Here is a 19,583-nt window from a genome sequence, read left to right on the forward strand (position 1 = left end):
AAGTTATTATTTACGTTGGGAGTGGTCCAAGCATGGTAGATTAGGGGGAGGAAATAGATTATCATGAATAGCTTTTTTGGTGTTCATGTTGGTTGTGATTTGTGTGCAGTTTTGACAGAGCGAATGCTACATACCTGTAGAAGGTATTCTCCGAGGACAGCAGGCTGATTGTTCTCACTGATGATGGGTGACGTCCGCGGCAGCCCCTCCAATCGGAACACTTTCTAGCAAAGTCCTTTGCTAGTCCTCGTGCGCCGATGCGCACCGCGCATGCGCGGCCGTCTTCCCGCCCGAACCGGCTCGTGCCGGCCAGTCTCATATGTAGCAAGACAAAAAGAAGGGAAGACACAACTCCAAAGGGGAGGCGGGCGGGTTTGTGAGAACAATCAGCCTGCTGTCCTCGGAGAATACCTTCTACAGGTATGTAGCATTCGCTTTCTCCGAGGACAAGCAGGCTGCTTGTTCTCACTGATGGGGTATCCCTAGCCCCCAGGCTCACTCAAAACAACAACCATGGTCAATTGAGCCTCGCAACGGCGAGGACATAACTGAGATTGACCTAAACAATTTACCAACTAACAGAGTGCAGCCTGGAACAGAACAAAACATGGGCCTAGGGGGGTGGAGTTGGATTCTAAACCCAGAACAGATTCTGAAGCACTGACTGCCCGAACCGACTGTCGCGTCGGGTATCCTGCTGCAGGCAGTAATGAGATGTGAATGTGTGGACAGATGACCACGTCGCAGCTTTGCAAATCTCTTCAATCGTGGCTGACTTCAAGTGGGCTACCGACGCTGCCATGGCTCTAACATTATGAGCCGTGACATGACCCTCAAAAGCCAGCCCCGCCTGGGCGTAAGTGAAGGAAATGCAATCTGCTAGCCAATTGGATATGGTGCGTTTTCCCACAGCCACTCCCCTCCTGTTGGGATCAAAAGAAACAAACAATTGGACGGACTGTCTGTTGGGCTGTGTCCGCTCCAGATAGAAGGCCAATGCTCTCTTGCAGTCCAATGTGTGCAGCTGACGTTCAGCAGGGCAGGAATGAGGACGGGGAAAGAATGTTGGCAAGACAATTGACTGGTTCAGATAGAACTCCGACACAACCTTCGGCAAGAACTTAGGGTGAGTGCGGAGGACTACTCTGTTGTGATGAAATTTGGTGTAAGGGGCCTGGGCTACCAGGGCCTGAAGCTCACTGACTCTACGAGCTGAAGTAACTGCCACCAAGAAAATGACCTTCCATGGCCAAGTACTTCAGATGGCAGGAGTTCAGTGGCTCAAAAGGAGGTTTCATCAGCTGGGTGAGAACGACATTGAGATCCCATGACACTGTAGGAGGCTTGACAGGGGGCTTTGACAAAAGCAAACCTCTCATGAAGCGAACTAAAGGCTGTCCCGAGATCGGCTTACCTTCCACACGGTAATGGTATGCACTGACTGCACTAAGGTAAACCCTTACAGAGTTGGTCTTGAGACCAGACTCAGACAAGTGCAGAAGGTATTCAAGCAGGGTCTGTGTAGGACAAGAGCGAGGATCTAGGGCCTTGCTGTCACACCAGACGGCAAACCTCCATAGAAAGAAGTAACTCCTCTTAGTGGAATCTTTCCTGGAAGCAAGCAAGACGCGGGAGACACCCTCCGACAGACCCAAAGAGGCAAAGTCTACGCTCTCAACATCCAGGCCGTGAGAGCCAAGGACAGGAGGTTGGGATGCAGAAGAGCCCCTTCGTCCTGCGTGATGAGGGTCGGAAAACACTCCAATCTCCACGGTTCTTCGGAGGACAACTCCAGAAGAAGAGGGAACCAGATCTGACGCGGCCAAAAAGGAGCAATCAGAATCATGGTGCCTCGGTCTTGCTTGAGTTTCAACAAAGTCTTCCCCACCAGAGGTATGGGAGGATAAGCATACAGCAGACCCTCCCCCCAGTGCAGGAGGAAGGCATCCGATGCCAGTCTGCCGTGGGCCTGAAGCCTGGAACAGAACTGAGGGACTTTGTGGTTGGCTCGAGATGCGAAGAGATCTACCAAGGGGGTGCCCCACACCTGGAAGATCTGTCGCACTACCCTGGAATTGAGCGACCACTCGTGAGGTTGAATAATCCTGCTCAACCTGTCAGCCAGACTGTTTACGCCTGCCAGATATGTGGCTTGGAGCACCATGCCGTGACGGCGAGCCCAGAGCCACATGCTGACGGCTTCCTGACACAGGGGGCGAGATCCGGTGCCCCCCTGCTTGTTGATGTAATACATGGCAACCTGGTTGTCTGTCTGAATTTGGATAATTTGGTGGGACAGCCGATCTCTGAAAGCCTTCAGAGCGTTCCAGACCGCTCATAACTCCAGGAGATTGATCTGCAGATCGCGTTCCTGGAGGGACCAGCTTCCTTGGGTGTGCAGCCCATCGACATGAGCCCCCCACCCCAGGAGAGACGCATCCGTGGTCAGCACTTTTTGTGGCTGAGGAATTTGGAAAGGACGACCCAGAGTCAAATTGGACCAAATCGTCCACCAATACAGGGATTTGAGAAAACTTGTGGACAGGTGGATCACATCTTCTAGATCCCCAGCAGCCTGAAACCACTGGGAAGCTAGGGTCCATTGAGCAGATCTCATGTGAAGGCGGGCCATGGGAGTCACATGAACTGTGGAGGCCACGTGGCCCAGCAATCTAAACATCTGCCAAGCTGTGATCTGCTGGGACGCTCGCACCCGCGAGACGAGGGATAACAAGTTGTTGGCTCTCGTCTCTGGGAGATAGGCGCGAGCCGTCCGAGAATCCAGCAGAGCTCCTATGAATTCGAGTTTCTGCACTGGGAGAAGGTGGGACTTTGGATAATTTATCACAAACCCCAGTAGCTCCAGGAGGCGAATAGTCATCTGCATGGACTGCAGGGCTCCTGCCTCGGATGTGTTCTTTACCAGCCAATCGTCGAGATATGGGAACACGTGTACCCCCAGTCTGCGAAGTGCCGCTGCTACTACAGCCAAGCACTTGGTGAACACTCGGGGCGCAGAGGCGAGCCCAAAGGGTAGCACACAGTACTGGAAGTGACGTGTGCCCAGCTGAAATCGTAGATACTGCCTGTGAGCTGGCAGTATCGGGATGTGTGTGTAGGCGTCCTTCAAGTCCAGAGAGCATAGCCAGTCGTTTTCCTGAATCATGGGGAGAAGGGTGCCCAGGGAAAGCATCCTGAACTTTTCTTTGACCAGATATTTGTTCAGGGCCCTTAGGTCTAGGATGGGACGCATCCCCCCTGTTTTCTTTTCCACAAGGAAGTACCTGGAATAGAATCCCAGCCCTTCTTGTCCGGATGGCACGGGCTCGACCGCATTGGCGCTGAGAAGGGCGGAGAGTTCCTCTGCAAGTACCTGCTTGTGTTGGAAGCTGTAAGACTGAGCTCCCGGTGGACAATTTGGAGGTTTTGAGGCCCAATTGAGAGTGTATCCTTGCCGGACTATTTGGAGAACCCACTGATCGGAGGTTTTGAGAGGCCACCTTTGGTGAAAAGCTGTCAACCTCCCTCCGACTGGCAGGTCGCCCGGCACTGACACTTGGATGTCGGCTATGCTCTGCTGGAGCCAGACAAAAGCTCGTCCCTTGCTTTTGCTGGGGAGCCGTGGGGCCTTGCTGAGTCGCACGCTGCTGACGAGAGCGAGCGCGCTGGGGCTTAGCCTGGGCCGCAGGCTGTCGAGAAGGAGGATTGTACCTACGCTTGCCAGAAGAGTAGGGAACAGTCTTCCTTCCCCCGAAAAATCTTCTACCTGTAGAGGTAGAGGCTGAAGGCTGCCGGCGGGAGAACTTGTCGAATGCGGTGTCCCGCTGGTGGAGCTGCTCTACCACCTGCTCGACTTTTTCTCCAAAAATATTATCCGCACGGCAAGGCGAGTCCGCAATCCGCTGCTGGATTCTATTCTCCAGGTCGGCGGCATGCAGCCATGAGAGTCTGCGCATCACCACACCTTGAGCAGCGGCCCTGGACGCAACATCAAAGGTGTCATACACCCCTCTGGCCAGGAATTTTTTGCACGCCTTCAGCTGCCTAACCACCTCCTGAAAAGGCTTGGCTTGCTCAGGAGGGAGCTTATCCACCAAGCCCGCCAGCTGCCGCACATTATTCCGCATATGTATGCTCGTGTAGAGCTGGTACGACTGGATTTTGGCCACGAGCATAGAAGAATGGTAGGCCTTCCTCCCAAAGGAGTCTAAGGTGCTTGCCCGGGGGCGTCGAAGCATGCTCCCTAGAACTCTTAGCCTTCTTTAGAGCCAAATCCACAACTCCAGAGTCGTGAGGCAACTGAGTGCGCATCAGCTCTGGGTCCCCATGGATCCGGTACTGGGACTCGATCTTCTTGGGACTGTGGGGATTACTTAATGGCTTGGTCCAGTTCGCCAGCAATGTCTTTTTGAGGACATGATGCATGGGTACTGTGGACGCTTCCTTAGGTGGAGAAGGATAGTCCAGGAGCTCAAACATTTCAGCCCTGGGCTCGTCCTCCACAACCACCGGGAAGGGGATGGCCGTAGACATCTCCCGGACAAAGGCCGCAAAAGACAGACTCTCGGGAGGAGAAAGCTGCCTTTCAGGGGAGGGAGTGGGATCGGAAGGCAGGCCATCAGACTCCTCGTCAGAGAAATATCTGGTGTCCTCCTCCTCCTCCCACGAGGCCTCACCATCGGTATCAGACACAAGTTCACGAACCTGTGTCTGAAGCCGTGCCCGACTCGACTCCGTAGAACCACGGCCACGGTGGGGGCGTCGAGAGGTAGACTCCCTCGCCCGCACCGGCGAAGCTCCCTCCGCCGACGTCGTCGGGGAGCCTTCCTGGGAGGTGACCGCAGTCGGTACCGCAAGCAGCACCGATGTCAGAGACCTCACCCCGGGCAAGGGGCCAGCCGGCGCCTCACTCGACGGTACCGGTGGTGCAAGCACCCCCGGTACCAGAGGGGAAGGGTGCAACAGCTCTCCCAGGATCTCTGGGAAGACGGCCCGGAGACTCTCGTGCAGAGCGGCTGTGGAGAAAGACGTGGAAGCCGATGCAGGTGTCGATGTCAGAGTCTGTTCCGGGCTGTCCATAGTGGAGCGCATCGACACCTCTTGAACAGAGGGTGAGCGGTCCTCTCGGTGTCGATGCCTACTGGGTGCCGACTCCCTCGGCGACCCAGAGCTCTCGGTGCCGACACGGGAAGGGGACCGGTGTCGATGCTTCTTCGATTTTTTGGAACGAATCATGTCACCGGAGCTTCCCGGCACCGATGAGGAGGACGTAGAATCCAGCCATCGCTTCCTCGGGGCCGAGGCCGAAGGTCAGTCTCGGGGGGGCTGTACCGCAGGAGCCCTCAGGGTAGGGGGAGACCCACCCGAAGGCTCACCGCCACCAGCAGGGGAATGGACAGCCCTCACCTGCACGCCAGTCGAAGCACCACCGTCCGACGACATCAGCAGAAGTGGAGGTCCCGGTACCACCGACGCCGACGCAACCTTCCGATGTCTCAGCCCCGATGCAGAGGGTCGATGCCTCAATGCACTCGATGCAGTCGCGGCCGAGGACGGAGGTCTTGACGCTGTCGACGTCGATGCACTCGATACTCCCGGTGCCGATGCCAACGAAGAGCCCGAGAACAAAACGTTCCACTGGGCCAATCTCGCTACCTGAGTCCGCTTTTGTAAAAGGGCGCACAGACTACAGGCCTGCGGGCCATGCCCATCCCCCAGACACTGAAGACACGACGTGTGCCTGTCAGTGAGCGAGATTACCCGGGCGCACTGGGTGCACTTCTTGAAGCCGCTGGGAGACTTCGATGACATGGGCGGAAAAATCACGCCGGCGAGATCAAAACTCGTGATTGCGTATGGCACCAAAAAGAGGGGGAGAAAAATTTGACCCGAGGCCTCCCTTACCGGGGCAAAAACTGAAAATAGAGGAAAGGGAAAAAGACCGAAAAGGTCTTCTTCCGAAATCCTTTTTTTTTTTTTTTTTTTTGTAGCGAAAAGTGAAGAGAGACGCGCAAGGTCAACTTAAGGGGCGCGAACGGCGTAACACGACCGTACCGAGCGCGGACAAAAGAAGACTGGCCGGCACGAGCCGGTTTTGGGTGGGAAGACGGCCGCGCATGCGCGGTGCGCATCGGCGCACGAGGGCTAGCAAAGGCTTTTGCTAGTGAAGATTCCGATTGGAGGGGCTGCCGTGGACATCACCCATCAGTGAGAACAAGCAGCCTGCTTGTCCTCGGAGAATATATGCTTAACATGGATTGAACTATCCTAAAGAAATGCCAGCCCAGTAAACAGAAACTACTTACTCCTACATCTACCCAACTGCAAGAACACTATCCTCAAAACTATCTACACAGCAGGATTTAGCTACAAGGGTTCCAAATGGTGGAACTCGATACCAAAAACCATAAGGAGCATCACAAATCTCCTTCAATTCAAAATAGAAATGAAAACCTACCTCTTCAAAAAATTATACAGCTAAATCACAAAGATATTGTCGCCTTCTTTTCAAATCTACCTCTTCAAAAACTATATGAATAAACATCACCACAACTCTGCAACTGAACACAAAAGCTACCAACTACCTTTTCCTCTTCAAATCTCTCTCTTCAAAAATTCTATGAATAGCCACACGAACTACAGATACCCTCACCACATTGCACAACACTACTGTTAACTCCACCAAAATGTAAACTGTAAGCCACTTTGAACTGAAATTTGGTACTGGATAATAGTGGCATACAAGAATGCATAAATAAAAAAAAATAAAGAAAACCTTTCAGGCAGGCACTCCACAAACATACAGCATTAGTTCTGCTACAAAACTAGAAACCACATGGAAATCAATATAGATGCTTTTGTTGCTATACTGCCTAAGTACATTCTAACTATTATATATTAGTTGGCACTTAAAAGAAACAGTCACTAAGATCCTCTTTTTATGCTACTTTAAAAGAATTAACTATTTATACGCTTTATAAGCTCATCCCCCTTAGGAACACACATGTATTTGCCCAAGAGATATGGAAAAATTATATCTTACTTGATATATTCATTTCCTTTAATCCTACCAGACCAGTCCAGAACAAATGGGTTATGTCCATCCACCAGCAGAAGATCGAGAAAAAAAGTAGTTCCAAGTAATCCGCCACTTAAGGTAAAATTATGTATCATACCTGATAATTTTCTTTCCATTAATCATAGCAGATCAATCCATAGACTGGTGGGTTGTGTCCATCTACCAGCAGGTGGAGATAGAGAGCAATCTTTTGCCTCCCTATATGTGGTCATGTGCTGCCGGAACATCCTCAGTATTGTCGATATCAAAGCTCCATCCGCAGGATTCAGCAACATCAATAATTACACCCACAAAGGGGCACTCTTCCAGCCAAACACCGCCGAAGCGGGTGGGTTAACCACACCCGCCGACGCGGGGGAAACTGGCATATCCTGCTACCGCAACCGCGGGACGAGCTGGCTTACCCTAAACACCGCCGAAGTGGGAGGGATACAAAGCTACCCTACTACCGCACGAAGCGGGAGGGAGCACAGGCATAATTTAGATATGAATCCAGCCACCGTCGAAACGGGGGGGGGAAAGGAAGCAGCAGCTCACTGGAACACAAAGTCATCCCAACTCCAGGGAAATCCAATTGGAAGAACTTGAACCCGAAGTCCTCCTGAACAGGAACTGAAGTCTAAACTTGAACCTGAAATATAACTGAACTAGAACAAACAGTACAGATATCTGAGAGGGACTATGGATTGATCTGCTATGATTAATGGAAAGAAAATTATCAGGTATGATACATAATTTTACCTTCCATATCATCAAGCAGATCAATCCATAGACTGGTGGGATGTACCCAAGCAGTACTCACCCAGGGCGGGACATGGAAATCCCAGAACGCAACACTGAAGCTCCAAACTGGGCCTCGGCCCGTGCTGCCACGTCCAAGCAGTAATGCCGTGAGAAGGTATGAGCCGACGTCCAAGTCGCCAATCTGCAAATCTCCTCCAAGGAAACGGATCTGGACTCTGCCATCGAAGCCGCCTGTGCTCTAGTAGAATGAGCCTTCAGATGGATAGGCGGCACCTTCCCTGCGGCCACATAAGCCGCCGCAATCGTTTCCTTGACACAACGTGCCACGGTAGTTTTAGATGCCTGCAGACCCCTACGGGGGCCGGCGAACAGCACGAACAGGTGATCTGACTTCCGGAAATCGTTGGTCACTTCCAAGTATCTGATGATGACCAAGTATCTAATGATGACCCGTCTAACATCCAGACATCTGATAGCAAGATACTCCTCTGGATAATCCTCCCTACGGAAGGAGAGTAGACAAAGCTGCTGATTCACTTGGAAGCGAGAAACAATCTTGAGCAGGAAAGAAGGCACTGGGCGAATAGACACTCCTGCCTCCATGAACCGCAGGAACGGCTCTCTGCACGAGAGCACCTGAAGCTCGGACACCCTCCTGGCTGAAGCGATTGCCACCAAACAGACCGCTTTCAATGTCAAATCCTTCAGAGACAGCCGGGATAAGGGCTCAAAGGGCGGCTTCTGCAAGGCCCGCAGCACCAGATTGAGATTCCACGTAGGCACTATCGAGTGCAGAGGAGGGCGTAGGTGATTAACCCCTTTGAGAAAACGCACATCTGGCTGAGCAGCCAGGGAAGCCCCCTTCAGGCGACCCCTGAAGCAAGCTAGAGCCGCTACCTGGACCTTAAGAGAACTGAGGGACAGGCCTTTCTCCAGACCTTCTTGCAGGAACACCAACACTGCAGCAATTGGTGCCGAGAAGGGTGACAAGGAGCCTGCCTCGCACCACGAGGCAAAGGTACGCCAGACCCTGGCGTAAGTAGTAGAAGTAGAGCGCTTCCGTGCCCTCAGCATAGATGTGATGACCTTGTCCGAGAAGCCCTTCTACCCTGTCCATCGCTCTCCCACACTCCGCAAAGGAGGGGGCTCAAATCAGCCAGTCGTCCAGGTAGGGATGGACTTGCACGCCCTTCCTTGCGGAGATGAGCCGCAATGAACACTATCACTTTGGAGAAGGGCCGCGGGGCCGTAGTCAACCCAAACGGGAGAGCTCTGAACTGGAAGTGCTGGCCCAGCACTGCAAAGCGCAGGAAGCGCTGATGAGGCGGCCAGATGGGAATGTGCAAATAAGCTTCCTTGATGTCCAAGGATGCCAGGAATTCTCCTCCTTGTACCGCAGAGATCACAGGGCCTGACTCTGTCCTGGCTGGGGAGAATTCATGCCATAAAAATGATGCTCCAGCCTAAACTACTGCACTTATTCCTGGCCCTGCCGATACTGATTCCTCACACGTTTTTTCAATCCCTGAATCGGAAAATATTTTGCCTACATCTGGAGGAAGAGACCTCCAAGGGTACGTAGGTCGATGATGTTCCAAATCCCAACTAGGGGAGGTATGGGGGTCCCCAATTTCTACCTGTACTATCAGGCAGCACAATTGAGGATACTCGCAGAGTGGTATCCAGAGAATAATAAGAAGTGGCTACACTGGGAAAGAGCATGGATGGGTACCCGATACTTGGGAGATATTCTATGGTCCCAGGGGAGTGAAATTCTGGCCACTGCCCGGAGAATTCCGACCGGATTAAGCCACCTGTTACACACATGGCTACAGTTGCGAAGGCGGGTATTCACAGATAGAAAATACTTCTCGCAAATGGCCATCTGTGGAGCGCCGGGTTTCCCACTGGGAGAATCAGAGAAAGCCTACCAGGGATGGGCCCGTAAGGGGTTATATATGTTGGGACAGTTATGGGATAATGGGGAGGTCAAGGACTTTGAGATGTTGCAATAAGAGTATGGTTTGGAGGAAAGAGACCTGGTGTACTACCATTGCGTAAGGAACTACCTCCATAGACGTGCAGGGGAGGAGCTGGATTTGGCTGAAACGGTCTTAGAGAGTGCAATTCGGGGAAGAGGAGGGAGAGGAAGTATAACCAGGCTGTATAGGGCACCCCTCTTGCTTTCCTCTCCCCAGGACTATTATGTGGGCAGGTGGGAACGGGAATTGCAAATAAATTAAAGTGGACCTCATCTATCAGATGTCAAAGCTAACGGCCTTGTGAAAAGGAAAGGTTAAGATGTTTCAGAAAGTGTGGCAAACATATGAACATGAAAGGGAAGCGTTATTAATACTACCACCAAAGTGCTAGTGGGAGATTCAACAAGTATGCTATCGAAATATTGTTAAGTTGCTGAGTTTGGAATATGTATAATGTTATAGAAATGTTTAGTTGTGGATAAACGAAAATCTCAATAAAAATATGTTGAAAAAAAAGAGAATAGGCAGAGAAGAGCCTCCTTTCTTTGGCACCACAAAGTAAATGGAGTAACGTCCTGTGCCATGCTGCTCTACGGGCACTGGGACTACCGCCCCAATGTGGAGCAAGTTGTCCAGAGTCTGCCGAACTAATGCCAGTTTGAGGGGAGACTTGCAGGGAGAGTTCACGAACCCGTCTGAAGTTACCCTGGTCCACTCGCCCAGAAACGAGGACAGCCTTCCTCCTATCTGCTCTGGGCCATGGACCAGGGCCCCATCATTGGGTACGAGACCCTGGGGGAGGACCGGAGGAAGAACCTCCTGAGCAGCGGTCTCTGCGAAAGGAATGCTGCTTTGGGGAGAATCTCTGCCATCATTGCACTCCAATTCCCTTCCTCCCTTCCTATCCGTATGATGTTCTACAGACACTATGTATGATGTTTTAACCACTTATTTTTCATAAAGTGAATCTCTCATGAGTGTCTATATTTAAATGGACTCGTTACTTATCTTGTTCCAATCCGCCATCTATGTCTTGGCATGCCGAGTCCACTGGCATTCATGAAGCTACCCATTCTTCGTTCTTATCAATATAAAAAAAAGAAAATAAGAATATTGATAAGAACAAAGAATGGGTAGCTTCATGAATGCCAGTGGACTCGGCATGCCAAGACATAGATGGCGGATTGGAACAAGATAAGTAACGAGTCCATTTAAATATAGACACTCATGAGAGATTCAATTTATGAAAAATAAGTGGTTAAAACATCATGCATAGTGTCTGTAGAACATCATACGGATAGGAAGGGAGGAAGGGAATTGGAGTGCAATGATAGCAGTTACTGGTGTATCTGTATAAGCTTCCTCTTAGCTTAAAACTATAACATCAGATACTGAGCACTATTATATTACAACATAGCACATAACACATTAACACAGAGGGTGTATGGTACATTATAACAAGGTTTCTAATATTAACAAAGTTAGACTAAAAGTGAAACTATTCAAGGTCGTCAAGTCGCAGGAGGAATGTGAACAATTACAGGAGGACCTTGCGAGACTGGGAGAATGGGCGTGCAAGTGGCAGATGAAGTTCAATGTTGACAAGTGCAAAGTGATGCATGTGGGTAAGAGGAACCCGAATTATAGCTACGTCTTGCAAGGTTCCGCGTTAGGAGTTACGGATCAAGAAAGGGATCTGGGTGTCGTCGTCGATGATACGCTGAAACCTTCTGCTCAGTGTGCTGCTGCGGCTAGGAAAGCGAATAGAATGTTGGGTGTTATTAGGAAGGGTATGGAGTCCAGGTGTGCGGATGTTATAATGCCGTTGTATCGCTCCACGGTGCGACCGCACCTGGAGTATTGTGTTCAGTACTGGTCTCCGTATCTCAAAAAAGATATAGTAGAATTGGAAAAGGTACAGCGAAGGGCGACGAAAATGATAGTGGGGATGGGACGACTTTCCTATGAAGAGAGGCTGAGAAGGCTAGGGCTTTTCAGCTTGGAGAAGAGACGGCTGAGGGGAGATATGATAGAAGTGTATAAAATAATGAGTGGAATGGATCGGGTGGATGTGAAGCGACTGTTCACGCTATCCAAAAATACTAGGACTAGAGGGCATGAGTTGAAGCCAGGGGCGTATCTGCGTGGGGCCTCAGGGGCCTGGGCCCCCGCAGATTTTGCCCTGGACCCCCCTACCGCCATCAACTCTCCCCCGCTGCCGTTCTTACTTTTGCTGGCGGGGGACCCCAACCCCCGCCAGCCGAGGTGTGCTTCCACCTGCCGCTGCCGTAAAAACATCTTCTTCAGCCGGCGGGGGACCCCAAACCCCCGCCAGCCGCCCCGCGGTGTTTGAAATTCATCTTCGGCCTCCGTGGCCGTGCTGCTGTGATAGGCGCTGTTGAAATCCACTTCGGAGTCTGACGTCGCAGCACGTACAACGTACAACGACGTCAGACTCCGAAGTGGATTTCAACAGCGCCTATCACAGCAGCACGGCCACGGAGGCCGAAGATGAATTTCAAACACCGCGGGGCGGCTGGCGGGGGTTTGGGGTCCCCCGCCGGCTGAAGAAGATGTTTTTACGGCAGCGGCAGGTGGAAGCACACCTCGGCTGGCGGGGGTTGGGGTCCCCCGCCAGCAAAAGTAAGAACGGCAGCGGGGGAGGGTTGGCGGCGGGAGGGGGGTGGAGAGAGTCACATTGGTGGCGGTGGGGGCTCGGCGGGGGGGGGGGGCTAAAATGTGCCCCCTCCCTCTGGCTCTGGCCCCCCCTACCGCCGGAGTCCAGATACGCCCCTGGTTGAAGCTACAGTGTGGTAAATTTAAAACGAATCGGAGAAAATTTTTCTTCACCCAACGTGTAATTAGACTCTGGAATTCGTTGCCGGAGAACGTGGTACGGGCGGTTAGCTTGACGGAGTTTAAAAAGGGGTTAGATAGATTCCTAAAGGACAAGTCCATAGACCGCTATTAAATGGACTTGGAACAATTCCGCATTTTTAGGTATAACTTGTCTGGAATGTTTTTACGTTTGGGGAGCGTGCCAGGTGCCCTTGACCTGGATTGGCCACTGTCGGTGACAGGATGCTGGGCTAGATGGACCTTTGGTCTTTCCCAGTATGGCACTACTTATGTACTTATGTAATAAGAAATAAACTTAAAGTTAAAATGTAATGCCAAGAAATGTAGACTGATGCACTTGGAGTGTAGAAATCCAAAGGAGATGAACAAGATAGGAGAGAGATTGATAAGCTCAGCTCAGGAGAGGAACCTTGGGGCGATGGTGTCCGAGGATCTCAAGGTAACTAAACAATGCGACAATGTAGCGGCCATGGCCAGAAGGATGCTACGCTATATAGAGAAGGGTATAACCAAAAGAAGAAAGGAAGTGTTGATGCCCCTATACAAGTCATTGTTGAGACCCCACTTGGGAGTACTGTGTCCAGTTTTTGAGACCGTATCTTGATAAATATGTAAAAAGACTTGATGCGGTTCAGAGAAAAGCTACAAAAATAGTATGGGGTTTGCATAGCAAGACATATAAGGAAAGACTTAACCTAAACATGTATACCATGGAGAAAAGGAGAAACAGGTGTGATATGATACAGACTCTTAAATATTTGAAAGGTATTAATCTACAAAAAACCCTTTCCAAAGACGGGAAGGTGATAGAACTAGAAAACATAAATTGAGGTTGCGGGGGAGGGGGGGCAGATTCAAGAATGATGTCAGGAAGTACTTTTCATGGAAAGGGTGGCAGATACATGGAAAGCCCTCCTGTGGGAGATGGTGGAGATGAAAAAAGTAACAGAATTCAAAAATGCGTGGGATAAACACAAAGGAATCCTGGATCCATAGAAGCTTAGTGGTGATCAGATGACAACATTCGTAACTGGGAAGCAAAGTAAGCACTGGGCAGACTTCTATGGTCTACGCCCGATCATGGCTAGACAGATTCGAATGGGTAGGTATAGGGCTTCAATAACAAATTCAAAAGTTTTAAAACAAGGACAGTGTCGGGGCAGACTTCTATGGTCTATGTCCTGAAAATGGCAAGGAGAAATCAAAATCAGGTATACATATGAAGTATCACATAATACCTTATACTATGAGTTCTTGTTGGCCAGACTGGATGGACTGTGCAGGTCTTTATCTGCAGTCATCAGAAGGAATGGATCCTAAGGAGCTTAGACGAGATTGGGTGGCAAAGCCGGTGGCGGGAGACGGAGATGGTGCTGGGCAGACTTATACAGTCTGTGCCAGAGCCGATGGTGGGAGGCGGGACTGGTGGTTTGGAGGCGGGGATAGTGCTGGGCAGACTTATACGGTCTGTGCCAGAACCGGTGGTGGGAGGCGGGGCTGGTGGTTGAGAGGCGGGGATAGTGCTGGGCAGACTTACACGGTCTGTGCCCGGAAAAGGACAGGTACAAATCAAGGTAAGGTATACACAAAAAGTAGCACATGTGAGTTTATCTTGTTGGGCAGACTGGATGGACCGCGCAGGTCTTTTTCTGCCATCATCTACTATGTTATATGTTACTATTAAGATGGCACCTTATTGGTGCCAGAGCTGTGTATAGCATTCTAAGAAGGAATAAGACATGCAACATCCACAGAACTTTGTGACTTGCAAAGACCACCAAATTAAGTGACCCCCCTAGGTAAGAGAAACAAGGACTAGAGATCAATGATGTCTCAGAATCAAATGACGCCCCAGAAACTCATGGGCCCTGACGACCTGAAACCTTGACAGTCACATCCTCTGCAACACCAAGGAGCTAAGATGATGCAGTGAAACTTAATAGCATCCAGAAGCCAGATGGTCTGCATCAAAGGAATCCTTGGTAAACCTCAAGGAGATCGACTAGATGGAAAACATAAGCGGGAGAGAACACATTGCCTCGAAAATGGGAGAGGAAGAGGACAATCAGTGCCATAGAAACTATAGCTGCAAACTAAAATACCAAGTGTCAGAGCAGGAAGTACTATAAGATTAAAGAAATAGCTGAGAGCAGAACCTCTGATTCCATATGCAGAACTAAAATAAATCAAAGCAGTTGAGAAGGCTGTAATGCAAAGAACTGTTATAGGCAAACCTGCTGCCAGATGGCAGCTGGGAAGGAACATACTGGTGCCACAGAAAACAGAAGGAAGTGTGGCAGCTGGTGGACCACAGGCTGGTAAACCTATAGAATCATACTGATGGTTATGAGGAGGCTTAAGAAAGGAAGCTGTAGAAACCAGCAAGATAAAGATGCCTGCCAGAACTAGAAATTACAGGTGGTTTCTGGTGAATGTTTACCTTTTTCTTTTTTTAAACAGACAGCAGAGTACTGACACAGAAATTGGAAGCTGTAATTGACATAAGTACTGGAAAACATACAGGCAGCTGCTGCTGAATGATCTACAAGTGTTCAGCAACTCATTATTGAACTTAGAAGGTGTAATGAAAGCCAACATTGCACCCATAGCACCTCTAGCTACCTCTGTAGTGGATAACCTGAGACTACTTCAGAGGCCAATGTGGGTGAAGCCATGCCTATGTCAGCTATAACCAAAACCCCTATAGAAGAGGAGGCAGGAAAGTCACACCCATAAAGTTTGTATTAAAACAACATGTGTCAACACAATTAACTAAGACAAGAAAGCAAAATACAGCTTCTAAAGCACGGTGGGGAAGCCATGAACCTGCCAAAACCCAAACTACTTGAGGAAGAAGCAACCAGAAGAGACAGAGCTCCTGACACATGGTCTCTCAGGGTCCCACCAGGAGGAATGTATCAAGTGCATTATGAAACAAACTCCTGCACTGAAATGCCTCCCTTCTGAGCTATACTGCACAGGTCCTTATAAGGCACAGGTCAACAGTAATCTCTATCTCCACCTGCTGGCAGATGGATACAATCCATTAGTCTGGACTGATCCTTTGGTGACATACTGAAAAGAAGAATATTGCATCATGAGCTTTTCCTAAAAATCGTATCAAAGACTATTTGACTATATAGATGTCACGCTTTGTGGTTTTTGTGTGGTAACTGCTATCTAAATAAAAGCTAATGGAAAAAGAAAAAATAAGTCTTCACTGCCTTTCTAAAAATCCCATAATGACAGATCTGTCAAAAATTTGGGACCCACCATCTGTTCATCCCCGCACCTTTGCAGTTACACACTAAGAGAGTTGCATGCCTATTACAGAACTCCACCAAGTAAGCAGAAAGTGCTAGTATTCTATAACTTACAGGTGCAACTGGCACTAACTTTAGGCGACTTGTTTAGAATGAGGGAAGACATGCATACTAACCTCATCAGACTGTCGAACAGTCTTTAATGGGATCCACACTGTCCCCACCATTGTGTCCCAAATCAATCCTTTGTTCCACATTTCCACAACCAGGCCAAGATCTAGACGGCTGATCTCACTTAAGAGAAATCAAAAACAAGATCAAAAATTTTAGAAAGGATTTTTAATTCAAAAAACAAACATACATTAAGGCAAATACAAAGTTTTTGTAGTCTAGATGCCCTAGCTATTGTAATTTTGCAATCCCTACTTATCCTAATTTCCCCCATGCTTATCCCATGCTTTCTTGGATTAACTAACATCATGTAGAAGTGCACTGTAATTTATTCCCTGTAAAGGTCCAACATGACCAGGTCTAAGGATCTGAACTATTGAATAAAAATAGATGGCTTGTAAGTTCCCCTGGTGTGTCTGGCCAGCAGTAGGCAATCATGTGCTGGAGAGATAAGCTATGCTAGATATATAAGTGGTTAATAGCAAACAAGACAAAGGGATGGTCTGAAGAAATCTCTAGGGTATTGTGTGTAAGGAGATGGAGCAATCTAGGTGGTTAGAACAGAATGAGCCGAGTATGCAAAATGACACATACACGTTTATGCAAGAGGGGGAAGCAGGTGTGGGCAGGTGAGTGGAAAAGCAAGGCTCTTGCAATGAACAGGGGAAAAAAAAGTATGGTAACTAAAACTACTTGAAACTATTTGAAATGAAAGAAAAAGAGAAAAAATAAGTCTCACAGAACTTTTTCCTGGGCCTAAGAGAGGAGCGACACAAAAAACGAACCGCACCTCACCGCGGAGAAAAAGAGGCACGTTCGCACATGTGCGGTTCGCGTTGCTCACGTGAGGGAACTCTCCAGAAAGACTTTTATTTTGCTTGCAAACTTTTTGCCGATTCCTGGGCCGCCGCAGACATACTTGTCCTCGGAGAACAGACATTATCAAGTTATTTAACTCATGCTACAGTATAGACTGGTTAATCTGCTACTGCCTTTGAAAGATAACATTGTACAGTATATACGTTTGATTACCAAAAATGTATCTTTACTAATTTTTGGTAATCAAACGTATATACTGTACAATGTTACTAAAGATACATTGTAGAAGCATTGACTAAGAAGAGGAGCATAAGTTACATTTTTAATTTGTACGGATTGCGAAGATACTATACAGTGTGTGTAGCAGTTTACATTATTTCATACCTAAATACCTAGCCTTCCAAGTGCATATATTAATAGAACGATGCAACAGACATGGCTCATATAAAGAGACTCATTGTCCACAAACTTGATCTCCCACCTGGGTACACCCTAAATCATCAAATGTCTTGTTAGCATTCCATTGGATCATATCACTATTTAAGTGAGATTGCAAAAACATGTTTTGTACAATTATAGGCATAGTATAGTATTTACATAGCTTAACATGCAGTCCAGTTATATAGGACAAAAGATGTTTTAGGAGTCAGCTGACTTGTTTACATAGTGTAGCCAAAGAGCAATAGACAATAATATAAACTATTACCACTACATTCCACCCCTTGGTCACTGCACTATGGTTATACACTATGGTTCTACTGTGACATAACCGGTTAAACAGACAGAAACAGTGCGTTTATAGAGGCAATAAGAAATACAATTCCGAACAGTTAAACTAATGATAATAAAAATTACTATTACAGGGTAAAGCATCCAATCAAAGAAGGTTTCCAACCGAGGAGACCAACTGCTAAAGATATCCCACCAATTAGGAGTGGTATCTTTTCCCGTTGTCCAAGCCAACGAAACACATTTATAGACTGCTAACTTTATGTTCCAATAACGTCTGATTCATCTTAGCTAAATAAACAGTGAAATGTGCAGTATTATCCATAATTCTAAACAGAGAATCGTTGCATAGTTAAAGATGCGTGGTTTACAGAGATATCTGCATGCAGGAGAATCGTATTACTAAAAACATATAACTAGTGTTGTGTAAACAACCAGAAAAAAGAATTGGGTATACTTGACTGAATATAGTAATAGGAAAAGTAGAAACACCACATACTCTACAGGACTCTCTCTCAATTAAAAATGAATAATTAACATTTGACAAAATTTTCCATTGACATAGGTTAGGACTGTATTGTAAAAGCCAAGGGTCATACTGAGGAAATAGAGTAGGACACACCTTCCCTTGGTCAGAAGATACAATCTTGCAAAAGACAGGCATAATTGCTTACAGATGAACCTGCCATACGATGGGAAAATGTGGGATACAAATGCAATAAATTAAATAAAGATACACAAGTACTTATGATTTCAGGTTGCCACAGTTGGGAACCAAAAAGCATAGGAATTACAACAAATTTGCATAGCATTCGATATTCTGTTCTTGAATGGATATCCAAGCCAAATTGGGCACCCATTTGTGGAATAATGTCCGCCATATATGGTAATTGTGAGTCATTAACTCTAATCGATGATGAATTCATAGGAGCCCTGCTCGATACAAAAAAGGATCAAGCCTACCTTCCGGAAATGAGAGCAGATATCGTTGTTGAACTCATTTTCAAGATTCGAGCCTCTCAGCAGGTCACAGCTCAGCAGATGTTGAGCCTGTTGAGACACATGGCTTCCACAGTGTACGTTACACCCATGATATCTTCACATGAGATCAGCTCAAACCTCCACCAGCAAATCACATTATGATTTGGTGTGGCAGTGAGATGGGTTTAGTGAATTTTGGCAATAAATTGAACACTATTCACCCATTCATAAAATTTCAATATGTAAGTCACCTTCATACCATTGTCTTTTTGAATCTGAAAGTTACAATTCAGAATGGAAAACGTCAGATTAGTATATACTCTAAACCTACAGATTGAAACTGTTACATTTTGAAAGCATGCATCCGCATCATGTTAAAAAGCAGTCTTCCTTTTTTTTTTTTCAATTTTTAAGATATTGCTGGATTTGCAATGATAGGGCCACATATAAACAGGCTTCTATTAATCTGAAATAAAAATAATGTTGGCAAAGGGTTATCCTCACACCACTGTGAAAACCTCAACTGCCTTGATGCCTTCATTATGACTGATTTTTACAACTGAATGTTCAGCCTCACTTGAGGTGTCCTCATTGGCATCATCTCCATTCACCATAGCAATCACAGCATTGTCAGCTCTTCTTGCTTGCCTGCATCCATTCTTATATACTATCCTCACAATCCATGATTTTTCTAGGGTTGGAGGTTCAATTTCATCCCATTACTGAGCGATCTAGTAGACAACATCTTTGATGTTCACTTTCTCTCGAGGCTGAAGGTTCTGGATTTCAAAGGAACTAACTTTACCGAAATGGGGGAATTTCTCAAGGAACAGTCAGCTGGATGGGAACAGCTGAAGGATGTAGAACAGCAATGGACAAGACTGAAAGGACCTATATTAAAGGCAACTAACCTGTTACAAAATTACATAAAAGTAAGAGAAAAAGAAGGCCTCTCTG

The 19,583-nt window shown here is 47.9% G+C and overlaps 1 protein-coding gene across 3 annotated transcripts in view; it reads right to left on the minus strand.

Moving 5' to 3' along the window:
• UNC13B (unc-13 homolog B) overlaps window positions 1-19,583 on the minus strand; it is a 763,085-nt gene that overhangs the window by 617,465 nt on the left and 126,037 nt on the right. For all 3 annotated transcript variants that reach the window (XM_030192818.1, XM_030192817.1, XM_030192819.1), the window contains exon 4: window positions 16,103-16,220. In XM_030192818.1, coding sequence (XP_030048678.1) covers window positions 16,103-16,220 — 118 coding nt within the window. The remainder of the gene's footprint in view (window positions 1-16,102; window positions 16,221-19,583) is intronic.

Source organism: Microcaecilia unicolor, chromosome 2, assembly GCF_901765095.1.
Source record: "Microcaecilia unicolor chromosome 2, aMicUni1.1, whole genome shotgun sequence".
Taxonomy (NCBI): Eukaryota; Metazoa; Chordata; class Amphibia; order Gymnophiona; family Siphonopidae; genus Microcaecilia; species Microcaecilia unicolor.